Here is a 26,591-nt window from a genome sequence, read left to right as displayed (position 1 = left end):
TAACATAATTCATTTCAAAAACTCTCGTGTACGATTTATGTTACTTTTGAGTCAATACATGCAGTTGTAAGTTTAATATTAAGAAAACAAAAATTGGAATATTTGCTAGCTAATAGAACATCTCTATATTTAACATCTGGAGAAATGAATAATTCATGAGAAACCGCTAAATCATTTAATTTGATAATCATATCTACCACACCTTCCATGCTATTAATATTTTAGTATATTGATTTCGCACCACTAGATATAGCAATTTAACCATGGTTCTGAAACTCGGAATCGGAATCTGAATCGGATACTTGGCTGTGGAATTGGAATCGGATAAATTGGTCGGAATCGGAAGAATCTGATTAGAAACTCAAATTTTTTTGGCAGAACCTTCTTTTGTAGCCAAAATATCAAAAAAAATTGGTAAAATTTTTTTTGTCAGGAAATTATGTTAAGACAAGATATTATACTCAAATAATCTATTAATATGATATAATACATGCATTACAACCGAAACATTTTGTTACTGTCAAATGCTATGACAACCTGACTAGATAATCTCGACATCCTGTGTATTAAAATATAAAAAGGGATATTGTTGTATTGAGCTAAATAATAAATTACTTTAAAAAAAGATAGCTAAATAATAAAGTTATTAATGTGATAACAATCAAATTTGTACTGTAATTACTTAAAAAAAATTTATTTAATTTTAAAATTAAAAAAATAATTATTTAATTTTAAAATAAAATAAAAATACTAAATAAAATGTACAAGAGAAAATAAAAATTTTAGTTTCTATTATATTTTTAGAACAATCAAATTTCTAAACTAGTAATCCCATACGGCCATACTCCTATCGTTTAGTCAAAAATAAAAAATAAGAAACATACATGACACTTGAGTGTCATCAGCTGTAAAGTTTTCAAAATATACCAATAGTTGACCTTGAGTACATATATCAATAGTTGATATGAACATGGTTTACGATGAAACAATTTATGTTCTCAAAATAAAGCCCTATAGTTCACATACACCCAGTCTATTTAACATTTTATAATGCTTTCACCCTTCTTCTCTTCTCCGCAGACCAATCTATTTTCTCCAATTTTCTTCGACGGCAATGAAAAAATACAAATTGGTTCGATTTAATCCACAAAACAGTTTAATTTTGCTCTTAGCGCTAGAGAAAAATACAAATTGGTTCCAGAGACTTCATTCGGGGTGTCATTGACTCTGGAGAGCTACACGTTTGGATTGACTGCAGTATGTGTGTATTAAATATTAGCTATAAATAATTTTTCTTAGTATATTATTTTCAAAAATATACAAAGATAAACTTTAACATAAAAAATGTAGAAAGTTATTGATCTTGTCATTTAAATAATACATTACAACACGTTAGAAAAATGAACTCAGTCGTATTTGATGAAAAACACTTAGTCCATGTTTGGTTGTGGCCTAAACGGTGGAATAAGGTGTTTAGGCCTCGTTATTCCACCAAACGTGCTTTAAATGAGCCGGCCTAAGATGACATAAGCCGATCTTTAAGCCGGCCTAAATTAAGCCATCTCACATGGTGGTTTAATTTTTATTCCACCTCATGGCCTAACTTGAATGATTATAATAATATTTTGTTTGTATATAATTAGTATATTATTGTTAATAATTATTATTAGTATATAATTATATAATTAATATCTTATATTGTTAATATATTAAATAATTATTATAATAATATTATATAATTAATATCCTAATATTAATCATTATTATTAATAAATAATTATATAATTATTATGTTATATTGTTAATATATTAATATTGTGTAATTAGTATCTTATTAACGATATATAACTATATAATTAATATGTTATATTGTTAATATATTAAATAATTATTATAATAATATAATAATATAATAATATATTAATATTATATAATTAATATTTTCTTATTCATAATTATTATTAATATGTAATTATATAATTAATATGTTATACTGTTAATATATTAAATAATTATTATAATAATATTACAATATATTATAGTTGTTATTAATATATTAATATCATATAATTAATATCTTATCATTAATAATTAATATTCTTAACATAGTAAATCATTATTATAATAATATTATAATATATTATAGTTGTTATTGATATATTAATATTATAAAATTAGTATCTTATTATTAATAATTATTATTAATATATAATTATATAATTAATATTTTATATTGTTAATATATTAAATTATTATTTTAATAAGATTATATAATTAGTAATTATTATTAATTTATAATTATACAATTAATTTGTTATTATTAATAATTATTATTAATATATAATTAATATTTATATTGTTAATATATTAAATAAATTTTATAATAATATATAATATATTAATATTATATAATTAGTATCTTATTATATTAATTAACCAATTTAGGCTTTTAAAACATTAGTCCTCCATCAACTCTAACCAAACAAGGAATAGTTTAAGCTATGGTTTAACTTTAGGCCTCAACCAAACATGAATAATTTTGACTGGCCTAAGTTGGAATAACCAATTTAGGCCTTCTTAGCTTTAGGCCACAACCAAACATGGGGTTAGGGCTTGTTCAGCAGGCCCATTCCCATTGGAAATTTGATGGGTTTGGATGATATAGGATCATAATCCTACAAGGGTGTTCGGCAGTCATATTTTTCCTCAAAATTTTCCTGTGGGGAGTTCCCAACAACACTAAATCCAGTGCAATTTTTTGGGATAAAAAAACGGAGCTCAAACTCAATTTTTTTTTCCCCACTCACTCTCTCCTAGGGGTGTCAATGGTACCTTTTTAGCCATTTACCCGACCCATATCGTATTCGATAAGGCGGGTATGGGTAAGGTTTTTTTTTCGTTAGCTTATTGGGTATGGGTATGGGTAAGAATTTTTTTTCGTTAAATAAATGGATAAAGGTATTGGTAATGACTATTTCGTACCCGTTATCCTATAGGGTAATTATAAAATCCAAATATATATTCAATTCATTTTCCAACTCACTTAAATGTATACTCAATTCAATTTTCAACCCACTTAAATGTATATTCGTGTTTTTGAATTTTTATTCTTTATAAAAAATAATTTAGTTGAAATTGATTGCACATTTATTTTATTTTTTATTAGAAATGCAATTATATATCTGTTAAAATGAATGAGTTTTTGATGTTTAATTTGTAAAATATAATAAAACTAATTATTATACTAGTATTATCCATTATTCATCCGCTACAAATTAAATATTAGTTCGCCTAGTAGTTTTGGTTATTATAGTGCAAATATCTTAAATTTCTAAGATAAATTAGATTTACACAAATATAATTCAGAATTGTTCTTAAATCATTTTGCAAATTTGACAAAACAATACTTCAGAAGCTTTTTTCTAAACTTTTTTTGGAAGAAAGTGAATAACCCACCAATTTCCATTAAAAGAAACCTACACTGTTTTAGGGTATGGTACCAAACCACTGATACCAAGTCCCTTAACTACAATAGCAAAACTGCAAAATTAAAAACATACCTCATGACATCCTACATATTTCTACCAACAAAACATAACAGCACATCCATATACTGTTCATCTACCCAAATGACCAGAAAAACTGTAATCAGAAACAAAGAACATAGTAACCAACACAAAACCAAAAAATATGATTACACTTTTACCAGTACCCAAGCCCTCCGTTCCATCTTTAGACTTCACCGCTGTCTATGCCATTTAAAGCAGAAGGCCCCTGTCGACAACTTTGTCTAATCTTAATTATATTTTAAGTTAAGAACTATATAGCATTTGGTTTAGTGACAAAAGCACATGGTCTTTATATGAAAGGTCATGGATTCGAAACTCAAATTGGGGATATTTTTTGTTATAATAACAAGAATATTAAATAGTTGGGTAACTTAATCTCCAACTTTACTCAAAAGAAAAAATTATATATTAAGTTGACATTTCTCTAAATTTAAATGGACAGTTAGTTCACTTAGTGATCTCCAAATATTTGTTGTTAATAGTTTTTTTACCATATTGAAACTTTAGAATTCTTGTTTTAAATTTGTGTTAAAAAATAAAAAGTCATATATAGTTTCTAACTATATATTCTGTGTAATTAACTTTTAATATTGTTGTAGTTTATACTTTTAGCCATTATCATAGAAAATTCGAACTTATAACAATAATTTAATTTTAGTCCACATATTATATTTACTAAAATTAAGCTGTTTATGAGCACTGAACTTCTAAACGTAGTATGTTGTTTGCCCATATTTGATCCATGTAGAAATGTTCCTCCAGGCGGCTGCCATGGCAAACTCTCCAAAATTGATCTTGACTATATAAGAATATTTGGGTGTACATTTTTTGTACATATAAAAAGATAAGACAAGTTAGATAAAAATACAGTTAAAGCTATATTTTTGGAATACTCCTCATAAAACAAATGATATAAGTGTTATGATCCAAAAAACCATAAGCTTTATATTTCACGAGATGTGACATTCTTTGAAAATGAACCATATTATCAAACAAATGAACAAGGAAATGCACAAGGTCAACCAATACAATTGTCTCCAAATAATTTTATATTTCCTGAAAAAATAAATCAAGAACAGATTGAAGGAGATCACGCTGGTGAAACAAGTGCAATCCCTTCAAGGGGAGAAAATGAAGAAACTGATAGTAAAGTGAAGAAACAGCTCAAGAAGAGATTGAAATTGACTCAAGCGAAAAAGTAACTCAAGAAGAAAGTGGCTTGAGAAGGTTAATAAGACAAACTCAGCCTCCCATCAAACTAAGGGATTATATATCCCATTAGGTGATGTATTCAATTCAAGATTTTATTTCTTATGATAAGGTATCTCTTACATATAGGGCCTATTTGAGTAACGTTAACAATCAAACCGAACTAGCCAATTTTAATGAAGCAAACCAAAGTTCGATTTGGTGTAAAGCTATGAAAGAAGAACTTCAAGTCTTACGAAAAAATAAAACATAGGATATTATTTGTTTACCAAAAAATAAAAAGACTGTAGATTGCAAATGGGTGTATAAAATCAAATATAATAGTGACAGTATGGTTGAAAGGTATAAAGCTAGGTTAGTAACCAAAGGATTCACCCAAACTTATGGTATTGACTACCAAGAAACCTTTGCACTAGTAGCGAAAATGAATACCGTTAGAATTTTACTATCAGTAGCCACCAACTTAGGATGGGATTTGTTCCAGATGGATGTAAAAAATGTATTTCTCCAAGGAACATTGGAAGAAGAGATCTACATGACCCTTCCTCCAGGTCATAAGAATGCGTCAGATCCAACATTGGCGTGTAAGTTAAAGAAAACAATTTATGACCTAAAACAATCACCAAGAGCATGGTATGCCAAGCTAAGCTTTTCTCTTTTAAAAATTAACTTTAGTAAAAGTACAGCAGATTCCTCTATATTTGTCAAACAATCACAAAATTGCACTACTATTATTCTTGTCTATGTAGATGATATTATCATCACGGAAATAATAATGAGAAAATTAGAAAGGTAAAACAATATTTGAAAGAGAAATTTGATATCAAGGATCTTGGTAACCTTTCATATTTTCTGGGAATAGAAATAGCCTACTCAAGTAAAGGCTTATTTCTATGCCAAAGAAAATATGTCATTGACCTATTAAAAGAAACTGGTAAATTGGGAGCTAAACTAGCCAATACACCAATGGAAACCAATATTAAACTTGGAATTGAGGATGGTGAACCACTATCTGATATAGGACAATATCAAAGGTTGGTAGGTAAGTTAATTTATCTTATAGTTACTAGACCTGATATTGCCTTTGCATTTAGTGTTATAAGTCAATTTATGCATGCTCCACACACTAGTCACTTGAGTGCTATCAATAGAATACTAAGATATCTTAAAAGCACTCCAGGTCAAGGAATTTGGATGAAAAAATATAATTCTAATGAAGTGGTTGGTTCCTCTGATGCAGATTAGGCTGGTAGTTGTGACAAAAAATCAACCACAGGTTTTTGTACCTTTGTAGGAGACAACTTGGTGAAGTGCAGAAGCAGAATGTGGTGGCAAGGTGAAGTGCAGAAGCAAAATATCGAGCCATGGTATCTACTGCGAGTGAGCTCATTTGGATCAAGCAACTACTTAGCGACATGAAGATGGAACACACAGGGGCAATGAAAATATACTGTGATAATCAAGCTGCATGACATATTGCATCCAACCCAGTGTTCCATGAAAGAACAAAACACATAGAGGTTGACTATCACATTGTCAGAGAAAAAGTACAGTCAGGAGAAATAGAAACACCATTCGTCAGAAGCAAAGAGCAACTGACAGATGTCTTTACTAAGGCACTCGACAAAGCCAGTCATCTAAACATACTTACCAAGTTGGGCTCAATTCATTTATTTGAACCCAACTTGATGGTGATAGAGTATTTAAGAATAAAGATCATTCGCCTCAGAATATTTATCATTGACAATTTTAGGTAACAAATAAAATAGTCTCCAATTGTACAACTGTTCAACTATTTTTTGTAAATAGCTTGATTCATGTAACGGCTAGTGAATCTTTGTAATTAAGACACAATTAGAGTGTAGATTACAGTATAGATAATTTAGAAAATAGTCCAATGGCTAGTTAGAATTTTAGGTTATATATAGTTATGTATAGACTATGCAAAAAGATACAGCAATCAATAAAACAGTATTTTCATCATTCTTCTTTCCATTCTAAATTCCAATACAATGGCTTTTAGTTTTCTTTACTGGCTGTTCGAGGAGCAGGAAGAGGTGAATATATCTCAGTGGTGGAGAAAGTAATCATTAGTGGTTCATTGAATAAATGGGACAGTAGCACACGGCAGTCTTTCTGACTAAATTGTTTCATCAACTTCAGATTACCACAAATATCTTCCTCTCAAGATATAAATTCAAATATTGTCGTTATTTGCTAAATTCAAATGTGTCATTTTTATATTCTAAATTACCACAAGTATCTCGTCTTCTCTTGCTTAATTGTAACCATCCGTTATAACTAAATTGAATTGTCGTTATTTACTAAATTCAAAAGTATCCTGTCGAGTGTCGACGTTATTTACTTTGAAGTCATGATCATGTATTCTAAGTTTCATCCATTCTACTATTCCCCTTCAACTCTCTAAGAGATAAGATTTGACTGGATCTGAGCCTTCTACTTACTAAAAGTCTAGCTAGTGCGCTTTACAAGATTTATTTCGGACATACAAATATATATTAACTTAAAAGCAATAAGCAGAAAGAAACTAAAATTCAATGCTTCTATTATGTATTGTTATTCCACCGGAAGGCATGTGTGGTACTACAATTCTATTCATATATATATATATATATATGGTACTAGTCTTTTATTTAAAAAAAAAATTATGTATGAGGCACTTTTCGCGAGGATAAAAAAGTGGCTTTTTGCGACGGACTACTCTCATTGTTCAGCTTTTTCCTTTTGCGACGGACGACCGTCACAAAAGCGCTTTTTCCCTCGCAAAAAGTATCTACTTTATTCATGTAGTGATGGTATACCATGAGAAATTGTACTTGTATTTTAAATGATATACCAGCATGAATAACTTGCAACTTATACTTTTGATGTGTTGGTCATGGCTTACATCAATGAATCATTTTTTTTTTTAAAAAGGCAGTGTTTATTTCCACGTACGGCAATTTAATGAAAGCAGCAATATATACATAATTAACTCTAATAAAATTTGTGGAAATAAAAAAATTATTCCAAAAATTTGGAATGTAATTGATAAATCATTTTTGACTAAAGGCTTCAATTGTTGAATTTTCCATATATAGTGAATTGACTGCAGTATACTTTGACTAGTGACAATTGCAAATGAAAGCTATACGTACGTTCTAGAAGCTTTGATTACTAAAAGATCCTGTAGGAAAAAATGTTTAGTTGATCAATGAGTGTTGTGCAGTTGAGTTAATTAGCATTTTTTTTTCTATTTTGTAGTATTTTCATTGTACAACTGAAGTCTTTTTAGCAAAACTTTGCATGTGCCTTTGACGGAAATAAAAAATAAAGAAAATAAAACAGTATATTGGAAAAGACAACAAAATTAGAAATAATTAATTTGAAAATAATTAATTCGATCGTATCCGCCTCTATATCTAAAAATTAAATACGGATATCCGATATCCGAATATCCTTGTGAATACGGATACATATATGGTCTGAATTTTAATTATCCATATCCGATTATGAATAATAAATATATATCATATAGTTTACCATAAATTATGAAAATATTTATGTATATATCTACGGATATTCAATATCCGATCCGTAGCTGTATGTATCTGTCTAATATCCGATCCATACATGTATCCGAAAATTAAAAGCAGATACGGATATGGTTTTACCACTATCTGATCCATATCGGATCTGTTTGCACCCCTGCATGGCACTACATGTATTATAAAAAAAGCTATTTTTTGATGAAGAGATTCTGTGTATAATAAAGGTAATCTTACACAACATATATATAATTTTATTGCAATAATATTATTTGCACGATTCTCACACATACAGAGAATAAGTGAACATTAATGAAGCATAAAAACTTTCAAATACAAAATATGTAAATAAAGCATGATGCCCTAAAACTGAATTCTAACTGCATGCCAACATCAAACTAATCTTCAAACATACATAGGAGTTACGATCAGAATTTATGTAGTTGGCTACTCATTTCTAGATACTATTCACCACCTCTTGCATTGTTGGACGGAGTGACGAGTTATTATTCAAACACATGCAATTTGAATAATTTTGAGAATTTCATTGATGACTTCTTCTGTTGATGGTTCAATGCGTTGGTCAAGGACATCTGGGAGTATGATTTCCTTTTGATCAGATGATGATAGATTGAGCATATCCCCAGGGTGCTTTCCCATAAGCAGTTCCAATTTTAAAAGAGAAAAATTGCATGATCGGTCAGATGCTAAATCAAAAGAATTCATATTTCAGCGTAAATTTACACGTTCATGTCAATCATTTTCTCTTTGTATAATTGATATTGCTCAGCGCCTTTATTTTTGAAATTTATTAGAGATGTACTAGTATATTTAATTTTTCCATTTCAAATTAAACAAATAAGATATATAATTTATTTTAACAAATTTTGAACGAAATGGACAAACATAGAGCAACTAGTTGGTCGGATTTGATCAGAAATAATTTATGTGCGTCCAGTTCTCAGTAACTTTCTTTAGCATTCATTTATTATGTTTTTTTAATATTAAGTTAATTAATTCTAAACAAAATATTATTGTGCTAAATACTTAGTTACTTTCTTTTAAATCTTGTATAATTATAATTATCAAGGTGTATCAAGAAAGTATATTACAAGTGTAATCATGAACCCTGGACTTTAAATTATATTACCACTAAAATATGATACTTTCTTTGGGGTATTATATATAATATTTTGGATAATTGTTTGATGTATATTTGTTCCGTTTCTATATGATAATAATATAAAAACCGAGATCGTTAACACTACTTTCACAATATAAAGAATTAAAGATTAAAAGTTTGTCATTCGAATTCATTTTGACAAATTTTAATATCAATTAACCTCGTGAATCTCGTGATGAGTTCTGGCCTAGCTTAGCTTGGATCTTCAAATTTCAACTCTCCTCTAAACAAAGCAAAACAAAACAAAACAAATTTGGAAGGTGACGGAGGTGAGAGACCCGATTGATAAAGCAAATTTGGAAGATAGAGAGAAGCAAGAGTTATCAACGGGCTGCCCCGGTCAATTAACATGCCTAAGGTCAGTCGTAATAGTATGGCCCTGTAAAGCCCATTCATTTAATACAGGCCATATGGTTAATTGGGCCAGACTGACAACACAAAGTTCAGGTATTGGGAAAGTACAAGCATGATATCTTTCAATCTGTACTGCTATCAAAAGCTAACGTTGATAATTAATTAATTAATTAAGTGCAGGGCACATGTACTCAAATTGCTACCCCTAGTGGCTAGAAATCAATGTACTAATTAAAATATTAAAAGTATGAAAGGTGGGTAGCTCATGAAATAGCGGTTTTTTCATGCATTACTCATTTCTCCTGATGATATATATAGAGATCTTCCATTAGTAAGTTTTAAATTATTTTTTTTTAACATGAAATTTGCAACTGTATTGACTCAAAAGTAACATGAATCGCACACAATAAAGTTTCTGAAATAAATTAATTATGTTATTGGAGAAAGCCAAAACAAATTATTGAGATTTATCAACTTTAGTTTCAAGAAAAAAGAGATTTTGAATCCTTTATAGTACATTTCTTATATTACTTCTTCCCGTGCCATCCCTATCCCTACATCACCTATTTTTTCCTGCTTGTGTAGAAAAGTTTTTTTTTTTTGAAAATCTTAGTAGAAGCTACTAAGTAAAGTTACAACTGTTATAATTAACATATTTCTACATTCTTCTTTCTGGTTATAGTGTATCAGTAAGATAACAACCCTCTCTAAACCACTTTTCCTGTTTAGCCTATTCCTTTTTTCTTAGCTGCACTTCCACAGTACTGCAACCACATTGCACTTTCTTCAACTACCCTATCAGCTAACTGTCTTGGAGGTATCATTCTATCTATGAAAATTTTTTCATTTCTCTGTCTCCATATAAACCAGAGGACACACATGAATTTTGATGCCCAATCTTTTATGTTTTTGTTTCTATTACATATCTCTCTTGAGCTTTCCCATATTTGTTCCACTGTGTCTTCTTTCATCATGAGTTTGAATCTCATATGCAGTTCCATTCGGTCCCAGACTTGTGAAGCGTACCGACATGAAAAGAAGAGGTGTTGTGTTGTTTCCATATCGCAGTTATTACACTTAACACACCTTAATTCGCATCTCATATGTCTCCTTAGCATCACCTCATGTGTCAATATCCTTCCTTGTAGCAAAAGATAGGTAAATATTCTGATCTTTAATGGCACGGGGCTGCCCCAGATTTCCTTGTACCCCCAAGCCAATAGTTCCTCCTATTTGCATTACTCTATAGAAAGAACCAGCAGAATACTTTCCTGTTTTTGTCCACATCCATTTCAGTTCATCTCGGGACTGTGTGAGTTGCAGTGAAAATGTGATGTCAGGGGCTAGGTTTGAGATTATGGGAGCTGCATCACACAATGATATTCTTTGGAAGGGTGGTCTTTGCTGTCCATCTTTTAATCGCCTTAATGGTGCATCATGCCATGTGTCATACCAGAATGAGACTGATACACCATTTCCCACATTTTCATCTTGTGCTCCAGTTAAACATTGGCAGCAATTTGATTAGATGATTCCAAAAAAATGATCCATTAACTACCCAAATTTTGGGCCCCTCCTCTTGGATTACAATCCCTTTTAGCTTGATGACAGTTGCGGTCCAGATATATGCTCCAGTTAAACAAAATTATAATTTTTTGTCGGGTTTTAACATCATTCCGGGACAAAAAAGTAAACCAAGTCCTTGTAATTTTTTGTTGGGTTAGATTAGATATATGATTAATTTGTTGTAACAAAATTTGATCGGAACGAAAACCATAGAGCAATTATTTGGTAAGATTAGATCATAAATGATTTATGGGGAGCCACTCTTAGTTACTTTCTTTTACCATTTATTTATTGTGCGTATTTAACACTAAGTTAATTCATTCGATCTAATTAAAATATTATTGTTCTAAATACTTGGTTTATTTTAAATCTTGTATATTTATAATTATCAAGGTGCGTCTTATGAAATTATACAAGTGTAATGATGAATCCTCGACTTTTGTATCATCACTAATGATATGAGTATGCCTTTGGAGGAACGATGTATAGTTTTTTCGTTTCTATGTGATAAAAGTTTCATCTTTTGAATTTAATTCGACAACTTTTAAAATAAATCTGTCTAATACTATCATGATGAGTTTCACCTAGCTTTGATTGGATTGTTAAATTCCAACATTGCGTCGCTAAACAAGTGTATATACATCTAAGATTAATATGGCTGAGATTGCCGACCTGAACAAAGCAAATTTAGGAGAAGAGAGAGACCCAGTTGACAAAGCAAATTTGGGAGATAGAGAAGAAGATGTCATTCGTCAGAGAGACGGCAGAGATCAATTGATCTGGGCTGACCCAAACGAACTTTTCACAGACAAGTGTTCGAACAACCAACGGACTACAGAAAAATTAAAATAAATAGTGCATGCCCATCATGCATCACTGGTACACAGTGGTACTACAATGTATACCAGCCATGATATGGGTAAAGGCATATGTTGTCCCATAATTAACGCCCCTTCGTTTAATACAGTCCCAAGTTACCACCCTAAGTTACCACCCCAATACTTCACGAGTGTTTCACTAATAGCATCAGCAACAACATCACCACTATGTGGTGGTGAGAGCTCGCTAAAACTAATGATTCGCTTTTGCAAGTTCCATTTAGTATCTATTTAATGTGCTGTCAAACACATTGGTTTGATTGGAGGTCCAACAATCACTTGTAAGTGAAATCCTATCAACACCTCTGAAAATCTTTTTTTATTTTTTATTTTCCATTTTCAAAGATTTTAACACACTCTTTTTTTATGGTGTTGCGGGTCACTGTTTGGTAGAGGGAGTTGTTGTACTTCATGAATATGTTAAAACTTTTTCTATTCCACAAATACGAAGGGCAATTCATGAACCATAATCATTTTAGCAAGCAACTCTCTATTCTTCATATGGTCATATTTCCCACCTCCATATATAAAAGCCCGTACTCTCCACCTCATTTTCACCCATCAAACATTCAGTGATAGGTATTAAACCTGTGGTGTTGCCTTTAGCTCTTTTAATCTTACCACAGGATTTCACATGGTGTATGAGTGTCGATGTGGTACCACCTTGAATATATTTGTAATGTCTTTTACAATACTGGCACTCAGCTTTATCTTCGTTCAGCATACTTCACTAGTTTTTCTTTTGAGTAGCTTCATAGCTGCATTCTGACTAGGAGGAGCTTCAGCTGATTCACTCTGACTAGAAGGGGTACTACTGATAACTTCTGATAAGGGTTGTGACATTCTTCTTCCACTATCTCCCATAAATCTTTTGAGATCAAGAGGGTTTTCATTTATGTACTCCAATACATGGTTCCAGAAATCGGCCGATTCCGAGTCAACTCGGAATCGGCCATGTCCGATCCGAGTTTCACCCGAGTCTCACGCCTATGCGAGTTTTTCGGCAAAACTCGGATGAACAGTGCTTGACTCGGCCGAGTTATCCGATTTTCCGGCCGAGTCAAGCCGAGTTACACCGAGTTGTGCCGTGTTAGACCGAGTTGAGCTAAGTTTTAAACAAACTTAGACGGCGAGCAAGTTTTCTTCGAAAATCTTGGTTGAAAAGTGATGAATCGGCTGAGTGAAGAAAGTCTGCACTGATTCCAGACAGATTCTCACGTTTTGGGTTGATTGTCTCACCGATTCTACATTTTTTTTGTTCAATTTGGTTTTGCTAAGCAAGTAGTGCAGAGGAAAGGGCGAACGGGTTGAATTTGACCCATGTGGACATCGTGAAGAAGAAGGAGATATGGGTCAATGCATAAATGAAAAAGTAGAGATATGTGGGCCCCGGGTTGAATTTCTTTTTTTCTTGGATTCCAGGTTCATCCACGTGAGTGAGAGATTAAAGATATGTGGGCCCCTCAAAAGAGAAGAAATGAAAAAGAAAATTTTTTATCGGACTCCATAATTTTTTTACATTTCACAAAAAAAAAAATGAAAGAAATGACAGGAATTGAGAAATGACATCCTACTAATTTTTTATTTGACATTATATTAATGTTTTTATTTTTTGACTCTGTACAATAATATTTTCATTTGTATTTTAATACATAGGACAATGAGATAATTCAGTCAGCTTGATATAGCTTCTGGCAATAAAAATGTGTTATGTTTATAATATTTGTAATAAATTATATAATTAGTGGATTATTTGAGTGTAATATTATCTTAATTAACATAGTTTTTTTACAAATTATTTTTATTAATTTTTCCTATTTTTTTGCTACAAAATAAGACTTCTGCCAAAAATATCCGAGTTACCGATCCGATTCTTCCGATTCCGGCCGATTTATCCGATTCTGACTCGGCGGTTAAAAGTCCGATTCCGATTCCGATTTCCGGAACCATGCTCCAATAGTCATAATTCTCGCTATCAAAGACGAGTTGCGCACCTTGTAGCCCCCATGCACCACCTTGCATAGTCATCACACTCTATTAGAGAAACCTCACTTGAACTCTCAAACAACCTTGCTCTGATACCACTTAGGTTGGCTTATTTAAGACCTATGTTATTTTGTTTAGTATTTTAGTGGAAGACAGAAAGAGAAAAGAGAATAATTCTTATGCAGAAATTTTATTCTATTATGTTAAAATACTCTTACAAATGACATACTTCCTATTTATAAGTCATATGATTATCTTTTACAAACCCAAAAACATAAATATAATTAAATACAACACAAATACCAAGTGCATGAATTGCACTCCTGATTCGAGACGATCAATAAAGAATAACAACCGTTCCTAATTTAAGATATTTGTTTTACTTATTTAATATAGATTGTTAAAGTTCAGTGAAATTGAATGAACAAGAGCAATTGTAAGCGTTAAGCAAAAGATATATTGTCTCCTATATAAAGGAGTGAAAATGTAAAACAAAGGATAGAGAGAAAACAAAAAGAGAAACAATCATGCCTCCTATTTTTGGAGAGAGAAAAGAAATATTCAAATATACTGATTTGTGTGAAAGTTATTAAATTCTTATCACTCTCATAGGGATCAACTCTCCAACACAACTTTTGAAAACATAAACAATTAATCTATCTAGAAATCTCAAATACATTCATTTAATTATTTAACTAATTTACCCATTTAACATTAATTTCGACATATTGAATTATTGGTTGTGTAATATTTAATGTTGAATATCTAGCAAATATGAATGCTAGCCCATAAAAAATATAATAAAGAAAATGAAATCTTACACGGTTCTTAAAATACATTGTGTACAAAGAGTGACATATACAGCTTCGTATTAAACATCCGTGTATGGTTTCAAAAAATCATACACGTTTTGGCCGATATCATTAGAAATCAAAATAGTGTTTGGTAGCCATCTGGTACACTATTACAAAACATAGATGAAGCATTGCGGCATCATTATACATTAGCATAGAAAAGTGATGCGTCATTTGCCCATTTTTTTAATTCCAGGTGACCATTTATTAAAGAGATGCATGGGGTGCAAACGGGTCAAATATTATTCGACCGTATCCGCATCTTTATCTGAAAATTAGATATAGATATCCGAATATCCGAATATCCGTGTAAATACGGATACATATATGGTCTGAATTTTAATTATCCAAATCCGATCATGAATAATAAATATATATCATATAGTTTACCATAAATTATGAAAATATTTATGTATATATCTACAGATATTCAATATCTGATCTGTATCTGTATGTATCTGTCTATATATCTGATCCATATCTATATCCGAAAATTAAAAGTAGATACGGATATGGTTTTACCACTATCTGATCTGTATCCGATCCGTTCTGCATGCATGGCACTACATGTATTTAAAGAAAAGCTACTTTTTGAAGAGATACTGTGTATAATAACGGTAATCTTACACAACATATATAGACTTTTATTGCAATAATATTATTTGCACGATTCTCACCACACATACAGAGAATAAATGAACATTAATGAACCATAAAAACTTTCAAATACAAAATATATAAATAAAGCATCATGCCCTAAAACTGAATTCTAACTGCATGCCAACATCAAACTAATCTTCAAACTTACATAGGAGTTACGATCATAATTTATGAAGTAGCTGGCTACTCATTTCTAGATACTATTTACCACCTCTTGCATTGTTGGACGGAGTGACGGGTTATTATTCAAACACTCATATGCAATTTGAATGATTTTGAGAATTTCATTGATGACTTGTTCTCTTGGTGGTTCAATGCGTTGGTCAAGGACATCTTGGAGTATGATTTCCTTTTGATCGGAAGATGATAGATTGAGCATATCACCAGGATGCTTTCCCATAAGCAGTTCCAACATAATTACTCCGAAGCTATATACGTCACATTTTTCAGTCATCCTCATGGTATAGGCTAGTTCTGCATAAAGAAAAAAAAATCATATTGAAATTATTATTTTTATACAAGTGATGGAAATTAAATACGATAATAAGGTGTTTAGGTATAGAGAACCTGGTGCTATGTAACCGCAGGTTCCAGCAAGCATGCTCCAATTAGAAGACTCTGGCTTGAGAAATTTTGCAGTACCAAAATCCGAGATACTTGCTATAAACTCAGAATTGAGCAAGATGTTTTTGGAAGTTACATCTCGATGTACTATTGGGGGATAACAATCATGATGCAAATGTGAGAGAGCACATGCAACATCTCTCATTATAACCTTTCTCTTTGCCCAATCCAGCTCTATTGCTTCCTCACTTTTTAGAATATTATGTAAATCTCTCTTTTCATAATACTTGTATACAAGATATTTATTTTGTGGTGAGGAACAATAACCATATAATTTAGCAATGTTGCGGTGTCGAATATGGGTTATAGTGTGAATTTCTCTGTGGAATGCTTCAGCATCTAGTGAGGATTCTCCGCTTGCTAACATGATTTTCTTTACCGCTAATGTGAGGTTGTCTGGCTCTAAAATTGCTTTGTAAACTCTTGCATGGCCACCACTTCCAATGCAATATTTCTCATCGAAATTCTCTGTAGCCCTTATAATCTTCTCATATACATCTCTTCCATCAAAATTCCACATGGAAAACATTTCACCTCTACTAGGACTGCCAATGTGCACTGGTTTTGCTTTTCTTTTTCTTGAGTAAAGTAAGTAAATTAGCCAGAGTAAGAAAGAGGTTAGTAATGCAGCACAACAAATTAGAGTTGCAATCAACTTAACCATTCGATGTCTGGTTGAACCAACTGTATCTTTAACAAATGCATCACACGAGGGCAAACCTTGAATAGTTCCACAAAGATTTGTATTGTGTATAAACCATCGTTCTTGGGCTTTATGAAAAATCTTTATATCAGGCACTGGACCCTCCAATTGATTGTATGACAGATCTATAGTTGACAAACTTGACAAGTCTCCCAATGAAAGTGGAATTTGACCGGTTAGATTGTTGTGAGAGAGATTTAGGTTTTGCAACATGGTTAAGTGCGCTAGCGTTAGTGGTATTTCCCCGGTTAAAAAATTTGTGCTTAAATCTAGGAGGTCTAATAAGTGTACTAAGTTTCCAAAATGAGATGGAATTTTTCCAATCAACCTATTGTTGCTGAGGTTTAATAATTGAAGATTCACACAATTGCCTAGTTCTTCTGGCACACTTGTTAGGTTATTTGACGATATATCAAGACTTATTAAAGCAGATAACATTCCCAACTCTTTCGGTACATTTCCTATGAGATTGTTGTGAGCTAAATCGAGCTCAATCAATCTTTTTAATCCACCGAGTTCTGCCGGTATTATCCCCGATAGAGAATTTGATGAGAGATAAATAACGTTGATATTACTCAGGTTTCCTAGAGAGCTAGGAATTTCTCCACTCAAAAAGTTTTTTGTTAGATCTAACATTGTCAAATTTGTAAGTCTACTAATTTCAGGGGGGATTGATCCGGAGAGACTATTATTGTGAAGATATAGTTCTACAAGATTGGTTAAGTTTTCTAAATTAGTAGGTATTTCTCCGCTCAGAAAGTTATTTTCTAAACCTAAAGATTTCAATTGTCTAAGTTTACCAATTCCAGGAGGGATCGGTCCAAAGATATTATTATTCCAAAGATACAGATCGACAAGATTGGTTAAGTTTTCCAAATTAATTGGTATTTCACCACACAGAAAGTTTTCTTGTAGTTGTAAAAGTGTCAGATGTGTAAGTTTGCCAATTTCAGGAGGGATTGATCCAGAGAGATTATTAATGTTAAGATCCACTAATATAAGATTGGTTAAGTTTGCTAAATTACTCGGTATTTCTCCACTTAGAAAATTGTTTGATAGTGCCAAATATGTCAAATGGGTAAGTTTGTCGATTTCAGGAGGGATTGATCCGAAGAGATTATTACCCCAAAGATACAATTCTCTTATATTTGTCAAGTTTCCAATGCTAGGCGGGATCAAACCGCTGAGAACATTATCTTGAAGACCAAGATATGTAAGTTTTGAGAATAGACATATTGATGGAGGAATTACTCCACTGATTTTGTTATGACTGATATTAAAGATTCTAATTGATGGAAGAGCAGAGAAATTAAGAGCATCTAGTTTTCCAGCAAGACCTTTGTGGGAAAGATGAATTTTAGTGACAACTTGCCTTATTTTGTTAGTGTCGCGGCAAGTGATTCCAGTCCAGTTGCATGGGTGGACATGCAAATTCCAAGATGAAAGTGGCTGTTGAGTCTGGAGAGTGGATTTCCAATGGAGGAGAGCTTGTGCTTGTGATGTGAGAGAAGATTGAACCAGAGGAAGTAGAAAGAGTAGTGCAAGGAACAAGAGAATGACCCTCATTGCTGCTAGAAATTATTGCCAAGTGCTCAAGTTATAGCTAAAATGCATCAAAGCTGGCCCTCTTATAAACTCAGTGGTGAGACTTATCAGTTCTGTGGTTCTAAAACTTGCAGCTAGAGTCAACAGACGTGCTCGGCTTCCAATTAGAAACCGGATATAGCGACCTTGGTTAGAATAGAATGCAACATATTTTATGAATAGGCTTGTGTTACCTATCTGTCGTCTGTGAATTAACCATGCTCCATGTACATTCAATGATCAATAAGAAGCCTTCATTTCATGGAAGACTTCATTCGGGGTGTCATTGACTCTGGAGAGCTACACGTTTGGATTGACTGCAGTATGTATGTGTGTGTGTGTATGTATTAAATATTAGCTATAAATAATTTTTCTTAGTATATTATTTTCAAAAATATACAAAGATAAAATTTAACATAAAAAATGTAGATAGTTATTGATCTTGTTATTTAAATAATACATTACAAGACGTTAGAAAAATCAACTCAGTCGTATTTGATGAACGATTAATAGTTATCAAAATTGAAAAAGAATGGTTAAATTACTGATTAATAGTTATCGAATTTGATTTTGTACTTGTTAATTATTAAAAAATTCATGATAAATTGAAAATAGCTCTTACCCATAGTTAATTATAGCCAATAATTGACATTTTGTCTGAGCAGAGAAAAAAGAAATATTCGCATCCTATAGGCAATTTTCAAGTCCATGCATGATCACTTTTATTACATGTATATATAAAATGATCAGGAGGGATACACTTACAATATTTTTAAGTTACAACATCTTACAACAATTCGGTTTTGTGATTTTAAAAGTCCAAACAATCGATTCAAATAGTTCAACATGATATCTATATTAAAATGTGTTTGAAGATAAAATTTTACATTTGTTTCACTCTTTCTAACTATTTATTAAGTATTTCACAAAAAATATTTTTTTTAAAAAGGTGGAAATTCACCTCGTTTCAGTAAAAATATAAATAAAGACAAACTCTTCAAACTATGTTATTATAGGCTTATTGATAATAATTTTCCGTTAAAATTCTTACACATTTTTCTTTTTCAAATTAATTATTTCTAATTTTGTTGTCTTTTCCAAAATACTGTTTTATTTTCTTTATTTTTTATTTCCGTCAAAGTCACATGCAAAGTTTTGCTAAAAAGACTTCAGTTGTACAATGAAAATACTACAGAATAGAAAAAAAAATGCTAATTAACTCAACTGCACAACACTCATTAATCAACTAAACATTTTTTCCTAGAGGATCTTTTAGTAATCAAAGCTTCTAGAACGTATAGCTTTCATTTGCAATTGTCACTAGTCAAAGTATACTGCAGTCAATTCACTATATATGGAAAATTCAACAATTGAAGTATTTAGTCAGAATGATTTATCAATTACATTCCAAATTTTTGGAAGAAATTTTTTATTTCCACAAATTTTATTAGAGTTAATTATGTATATATTGCTGCATTCATTAAATTGCCGTACGTGGAAATAAACACCGTTTTTACAACAAAAAAAAAAAAAATGATTCATTAATGTCATGACCAACACATCAAAAGTATAAGTTGCAAGTTATTCATGCTGGTATGTCATTTAAAATACAAGTACAATTTCTCATGGTGTACCATTTATATGACTAGTAAATAATTTTGTTTTTTAAGTAAAAGACTAGTACCATATATATATGAATAGAATTGTAATACCACACATGTCTTCCGGTGGAATAACAATACATAATAGAAGCATTGAATTTTAGTTTCTTTCCGCTAATTGCTTTTCCAGTTCATATATATTTGTATGTCCGAAATAAATCTTGTAAAGCGCACTAGCTAGACTTTTAGTAAGTAGAAGGCTCAGCTCCAGTCAAATCTTATCGCTTAGAGAGTTGAAGGGGAATAGTAGAATGGATGAAACTTAGAATACATGATCATGACTTCAAAGTAAATAACGTCGATACTCGACATGATACTTTTGAATTTAGCAAATAACGACAATATTTGAATTTATATCTTGAGAGGAAGGTATTTGTGGTAATCTGAAGTTGATGAAACAATTTAGTCAAGAAAGACTGCCGTGTGCTACTGTCCCATTTATTCAATGAACCACTAATGATTACTTTCTCCATCACTGAGATATATTCACCTCTTCCTGCTCCTCACAACAGCCAGTAAATAAAACTAAAAGCCATTTGGTTATATAGAGGTTGGCTACTCTACTTACATAAGCATATAAGGGTATAGGCTTATAAGTCATTTTTTCGTTTTCAAAATCTAAAAAGTCAATTTGAACCGTTAGATGTGATCTCTATATTGAAATTTGCTTGGAAACCAAATTTTAAATTTTTCTAATTTTTTTTACTATTTATTAAGCCACTTTGAAAATCGCTGATCCAACGGTGGCTTAACAAAACAGTAAAATCAGAAGCCACCGTTGGATCAACGATTTTCAAAGTGGCTTAATAAATAGTAAAAAAATTCAGAAAATTATAAAATTTGGTTTCCAAGCACATTTCAATATAGACATCACATCTAACGGTTCAAATTGACTTTTTAGATTTGGAAAACGAAAAAATGACTTATAAGCATATACCATTATATGCTTATGTAAGTAGAGTAGCCAACCCCTATATATATGTGTGTGTGTTCATGAATGTTATATATAATTAATATTTCTTGATGTTTGGATGGGTACATGTATATAAAGATATATGTTCCAGTATTTTTGAAATTATGGCAATTAATGTTGAATGATGAATCTTAATTAATTACATGCATTTGTGCATGCAATGTTTGTTATTATTGTTTTGTTAATGATTACAACACAAAAGATATTGATTAGGAGCAAATTTAATCTTTAGTTAATTCTCTATTGAGTTGGTATATCATGTATGCTATTAAATAATTATTTCATTAATTATAATTGCACCAAATATATATTATATATCTTTGAATTAACTTAATAACACAATATACATAACCATCAGTATTTGAATACATGGAGAAGTTGTTTTTTACTTTATGGTCTAGGCTAGTTAATCATTAATTAGCTAGGTTCCAACAAGTATTACTCTTTAGAACATCCCTATCGATTCAAAAAAAGAACAGAGTTGATATTGATCAAACTAATGCTACCGGCTCATCTATATCACGGATGGTAAAGATCACCGCATATACACAATCGGTGCAATAGCCCACCGATGTCACAGAGTCAATCAAAACCAACGGTTGGATTCATACAAACCGATGGCAAAGGGGGGGGGCCCATCAACGCCATCGGTTGGTTAAACACCAACTAATTGTAAAAAGTTCAAAGTAATTATAGTGCTGCCACTTGTTACGTACACCATTTATGCGGAAGCATATCCGATGGTCAAGGAGCGATGGTAAATATGTTTTTTGTCTCAAATAAATGTTTTCTTCAATTACAATGGATGATCTCTGATAATCTAAACCGTTAATTCAAGATCTGAGATTCGGTGACTTCACAATTTTAAAATCAGCAGGTATTACATATATTGAAAAATAAAAATACAATTTTCTATCTGTCAATACCTAAAATATTCCAAACAAAATAAAAACAATCTGGTATTACATAAAATTCCTCAAATTGATGAATTTACTTTTTTTAAAAAGGTGGAAATTCACCTCGTTTCAGTAAAAATATAAATAAAGACAAACTCTTCAAATTATGGTGCATTAGTGCTAATTTTTTCTTTACAGCTAGAATAGATGGTTTAAAGTCAGTGTCAAAAATAGTGAAAATATATGTTTTATAATTAGTGCTAATCTTTATTTTGCATTAGTGTCCAAAAAAGATGGTTTAAAATTACAGAAATAAATTTTTTCTTTAACTTATAAAATGTTTCGAGTTCTTATCGACTATGTTATTATAGGCTTATTGATAATAATTTTCCGTTAAAATTCTTACACATTTTTCTTTTTCAAATTAATTATTTCTAATTTTGTTGTCTTTTCCAATATACTGTTTTATTTTCTTTATTTTTTATTTCCGTCAAAGTCACATGCAAAGTTTTGCTAAAAAGACTTCAGTTGTACAATGAAAATACTACAGAATAGAAAAAAAAATGCTAATTAACTCAACTGCACAACACTCATTGATCAACTAAACATTTTTTCCTAGAGGATCTTTTAGTAATCAAAGCTTCTAGAACGTATAGCTTTCATTTGCAATTGTCACTAGTCAAAGTATACTGCAGTCAATTCACTATATATGGAAAATTCAACAATTGAAGTATTTAGTCAGAATGATTTATCAATTACATTCCAAATTTTTGGAAGAAATTTTTTATTTCCACAAATTTTATTAGAGTTAATTATGTATATATTGCTGCATTCATTAAATTGCCGTACGTGGAAATAAACACCGTTTTTACAACAAAAAAAAAAAAATGATTCATTAATGTCATGACCAACACATCAAAAGTATAAGTTGCAAGTTATTCATGCTGGTATGTCATTTAAAATACAAGTACAATTTCTCATGGTGTACCATTTATATGACTAGTAAATAATTTTGTTTTTTAAGTAAAAGACTAGTACCATATATATATGAATAGAATTGTAATACCACACATGTCTTCCGGTGGAATAACAATACATAATAGAAGCATTGAATTTTAGTTTCTTTCCGCTAATTGCTTTTCCAGTTCATATATATTTGTATGTCCGAAATAAATCTTGTAAAGCGCACTAGCTAGACTTTTAGTAAGTAGAAGGCTCAGCTCCAGTCAAATCTTATCGCTTAGAGAGTTGAAGGGGAATAGTAGAATGGATGAAACTTAGAATACATGATCATGACTTCAAAGTAAATAACGTCGATACTCGACATGATACTTTTGAATTTAGCAAATAACGACAATATTTGAATTTATATCTTGAGAGGAAGGTATTTGTGGTAATCTGAAGTTGATGAAACAATTTAGTCAAGAAAGACTGCCGTGTGCTACTGTCCCATTTATTCAATGAACCACTAATGATTACTTTCTCCATCACTGAGATATATTCACCTCTTCCTGCTCCTCACAACAGCCAGTAAATAAAACTAAAAGCCATTTGGTTATATAGAGGTTGGCTACTCTACTTACATAAGCATATAAGGGTATAGGCTTATAAGTCATTTTTTCGTTTTCAAAATCTAAAAAGTCAATTTGAACCGTTAGATGTGATCTCTATATTGAAATTTGCTTGGAAACCAAATTTTAAATTTTTCTAATTTTTTTTACTATTTATTAAGCCACTTTGAAAATCGCTGATCCAACGGTGGCTTAACAAAACAGTAAAATCAGAAGCCACCGTTGGATCAACGATTTTCAAAGTGGCTTAATAAATAGTAAAAAAATTCAGAAAATTATAAAATTTGGTTTCCAAGCACATTTCAATATAGACATCACATCTAACGGTTCAAATTGACTTTTTAGATTTTGAAAACGAAAAAATGACTTATAAGCATATACCATTATATGCTTATGTAAGTAGAGTAGCCAACCTCTATATATATGTGTGTGTGTTCATGAATGTTATATATAATTAATATTTCTTGATGTTTGGATGGGTACATGTATATAAAGATATATGTTCCAGTAATTTTGAAATTATGGCAATTAATGTTGAATGATGAATCTTAATTAATTACATGCATTTGTGCATGCAATGTTTGTTATTATTGTTTTGTTAATGATTACAACACAAAAGATATTGATTAGGAGCAAATTTAATCTTTAGTTAATTCTCTATTGAGTTGGTATATCATGTATGCTATTAAATAATTATTTCATTAATTATAATTGCACCAAATATATATTATATATCTTTGAATTAACTTAATAACACAATATACATAACCATCAGTATTTGAATACATGGAGAAGTTGTTTTTTACTTTATGGTCTAGGCTAGTTAATCATTAATTAGCTAGGTTCCAACAAGTATTACTCTTTAGAACATCCCTATCGATTCAAAAAAAGAACAGAGTTGATATTGATCAAACTAATGCTACCGGCTCATCTATATCACGGATGGTAAAGATCACCGCATATACACAATCGGTGCAATAGCCCAACCGATGTCACAGAGTCAATCAAAACCAACGGTTGGATTCATACAAACCGATGGCAAAGGGGGGGGCCCATCAACGCCATCGGTTGGTTAAACACCAACTAATGGTAAAAAGTTCAAAGTAATTATAGTGCTGCCACTTGTTACGTACACCATTTATGCGGAAGCATATCCGATGGTCAAGGAGCGATGGTAAATATGTTTTTTGTCTCAAATAAATGTTTTCTTAAATTACAATGGATGATCTCTGATAATCTAAACCGTTAATTCAAGATCTGAGATTCGGTGACTTCACAATTTTAAAATCAGCAGGTATTACATATATTGAAAAATAAAAATATAATTTTCTATCTGTCAATACCTAAAATATTCCAAAAAAAATAAAAACAATCTGGTATTACATAAAATTCCTCAAATTGATGAATTTACTTTTTTAAAAAAGGTGGAAATTCACCTCGTTTCAGTAAAAATATAAATAAAGACAAACTCTTCAAATTATGGTGCATTAGTGCTAATTTTTTCTTTACAGCTAGAATAGATGGTTTAAAGTCAGTGTCAAAAATAGTGAAAATATATGTTTTATAATTAGTGCTAATCTTTATTTTGCATTAGTGTCGAAAAAAGATGGTTTAAAATTACAGAAATAAATTTTTTCTTTAACTTGTAAAATGTTTCGAGTTCTTATCGACTATGTTATTATAGGCTTATTGATAATAATTTTCCGTTAAAATTCTTACACATTTTTCTTTTTCAAATTAATTATTTCTAATTTTGTTGTCTTTTCCAATATACTGTTTTATTTTCTTTATTTTTTATTTCCGTCAAAGTCACATGCAAAGTTTTGCTAAAAAGACTTCAGTTGTACAATGAAAATACTACAGAATAGAAAAAAAAATGCTAATTAACTCAACTGCACAACACTCATTGATCAACTAAACATTTTTTCCTAGAGGATCTTTTAGTAATCAAAGCTTCTAGAACGTATAGCTTTCATTTGCAATTGTCACTAGTCAAAGTATACTGCAGTCAATTCACTATATATGGAAAATTCAACAATTGAAGTATTTAGTCAGAATGATTTATCAATTACATTCCAAATTTTTGGAAGAAATTTTTTATTTCCACAAATTTTATTAGAGTTAATTATGTATATATTGCTGCATTCATTAAATTGCCGTACGTGGAAATAAACACCGTTTTTACAACAAAAAAAAAAAAATGATTCATTAATGTCATGACCAACACATCAAAAGTATAAGTTGCAAGTTATTCATGCTGGTATGTCATTTAAAATACAAGTACAATTTCTCATGGTGTACCATTTATATGACTAGTAAATAATTTTGTTTTTTAAGTAAAAGACTAGTACCATATATATATGAATAGAATTGTAATACCACACATGTCTTCCGGTGGAATAACAATACATAATAGAAGCATTGAATTTTAGTTTCTTTCCGCTAATTGCTTTTCCAGTTCATATATATTTGTATGTCCGAAATAAATCTTGTAAAGCGCACTAGCTAGACTTTTAGTAAGTAGAAGGCTCAGCTCCAGTCAAATCTTATCGCTTAGAGAGTTGAAGGGGAATAGTAGAATGGATGAAACTTAGAATACATGATCATGACTTCAAAGTAAATAACGTCGATACTCGACATGATACTTTTGAATTTAGCAAATAACGACAATATTTGAATTTATATCTTGAGAGGAAGGTATTTGTGGTAATCTGAAGTTGATGAAACAATTTAGTCAAGAAAGACTGCCGTGTGCTACTGTCCCATTTATTC

At 30.9% G+C, this 26,591-nt stretch overlaps 1 protein-coding gene across 1 annotated transcript; it reads right to left on the bottom strand.

Moving 5' to 3' along the window:
* Positions 1-15,842: 15,842 nt before the first annotated feature.
* LOC144561316 (uncharacterized) lies at positions 15,843-18,717 on the bottom strand. The gene is made up of 2 exons (XM_078310333.1): positions 16,375-18,717; positions 15,843-16,281 (listed from the first exon to the last, which is right to left on the bottom strand). The coding sequence occupies exons 1-2, from the start codon at positions 18,698-18,700 to the stop codon at positions 16,001-16,003; spliced, it is 2,607 nt and encodes an 868-aa protein (XP_078166459.1). The 5' UTR covers positions 18,701-18,717; the 3' UTR covers positions 15,843-16,000.
* Positions 18,718-26,591: the final 7,874 nt, after the last annotated feature.

The sequence above is a fragment of the Carex rostrata genome, chromosome 1, assembly GCF_964058835.1.
Source record: "Carex rostrata chromosome 1, lpCarRost1.2, whole genome shotgun sequence".
Lineage (NCBI taxonomy): Eukaryota > Viridiplantae > Streptophyta > Magnoliopsida > Poales > Cyperaceae > Carex > Carex rostrata.
This window is presented reverse-complemented; position numbering and strand designations above follow the sequence as displayed.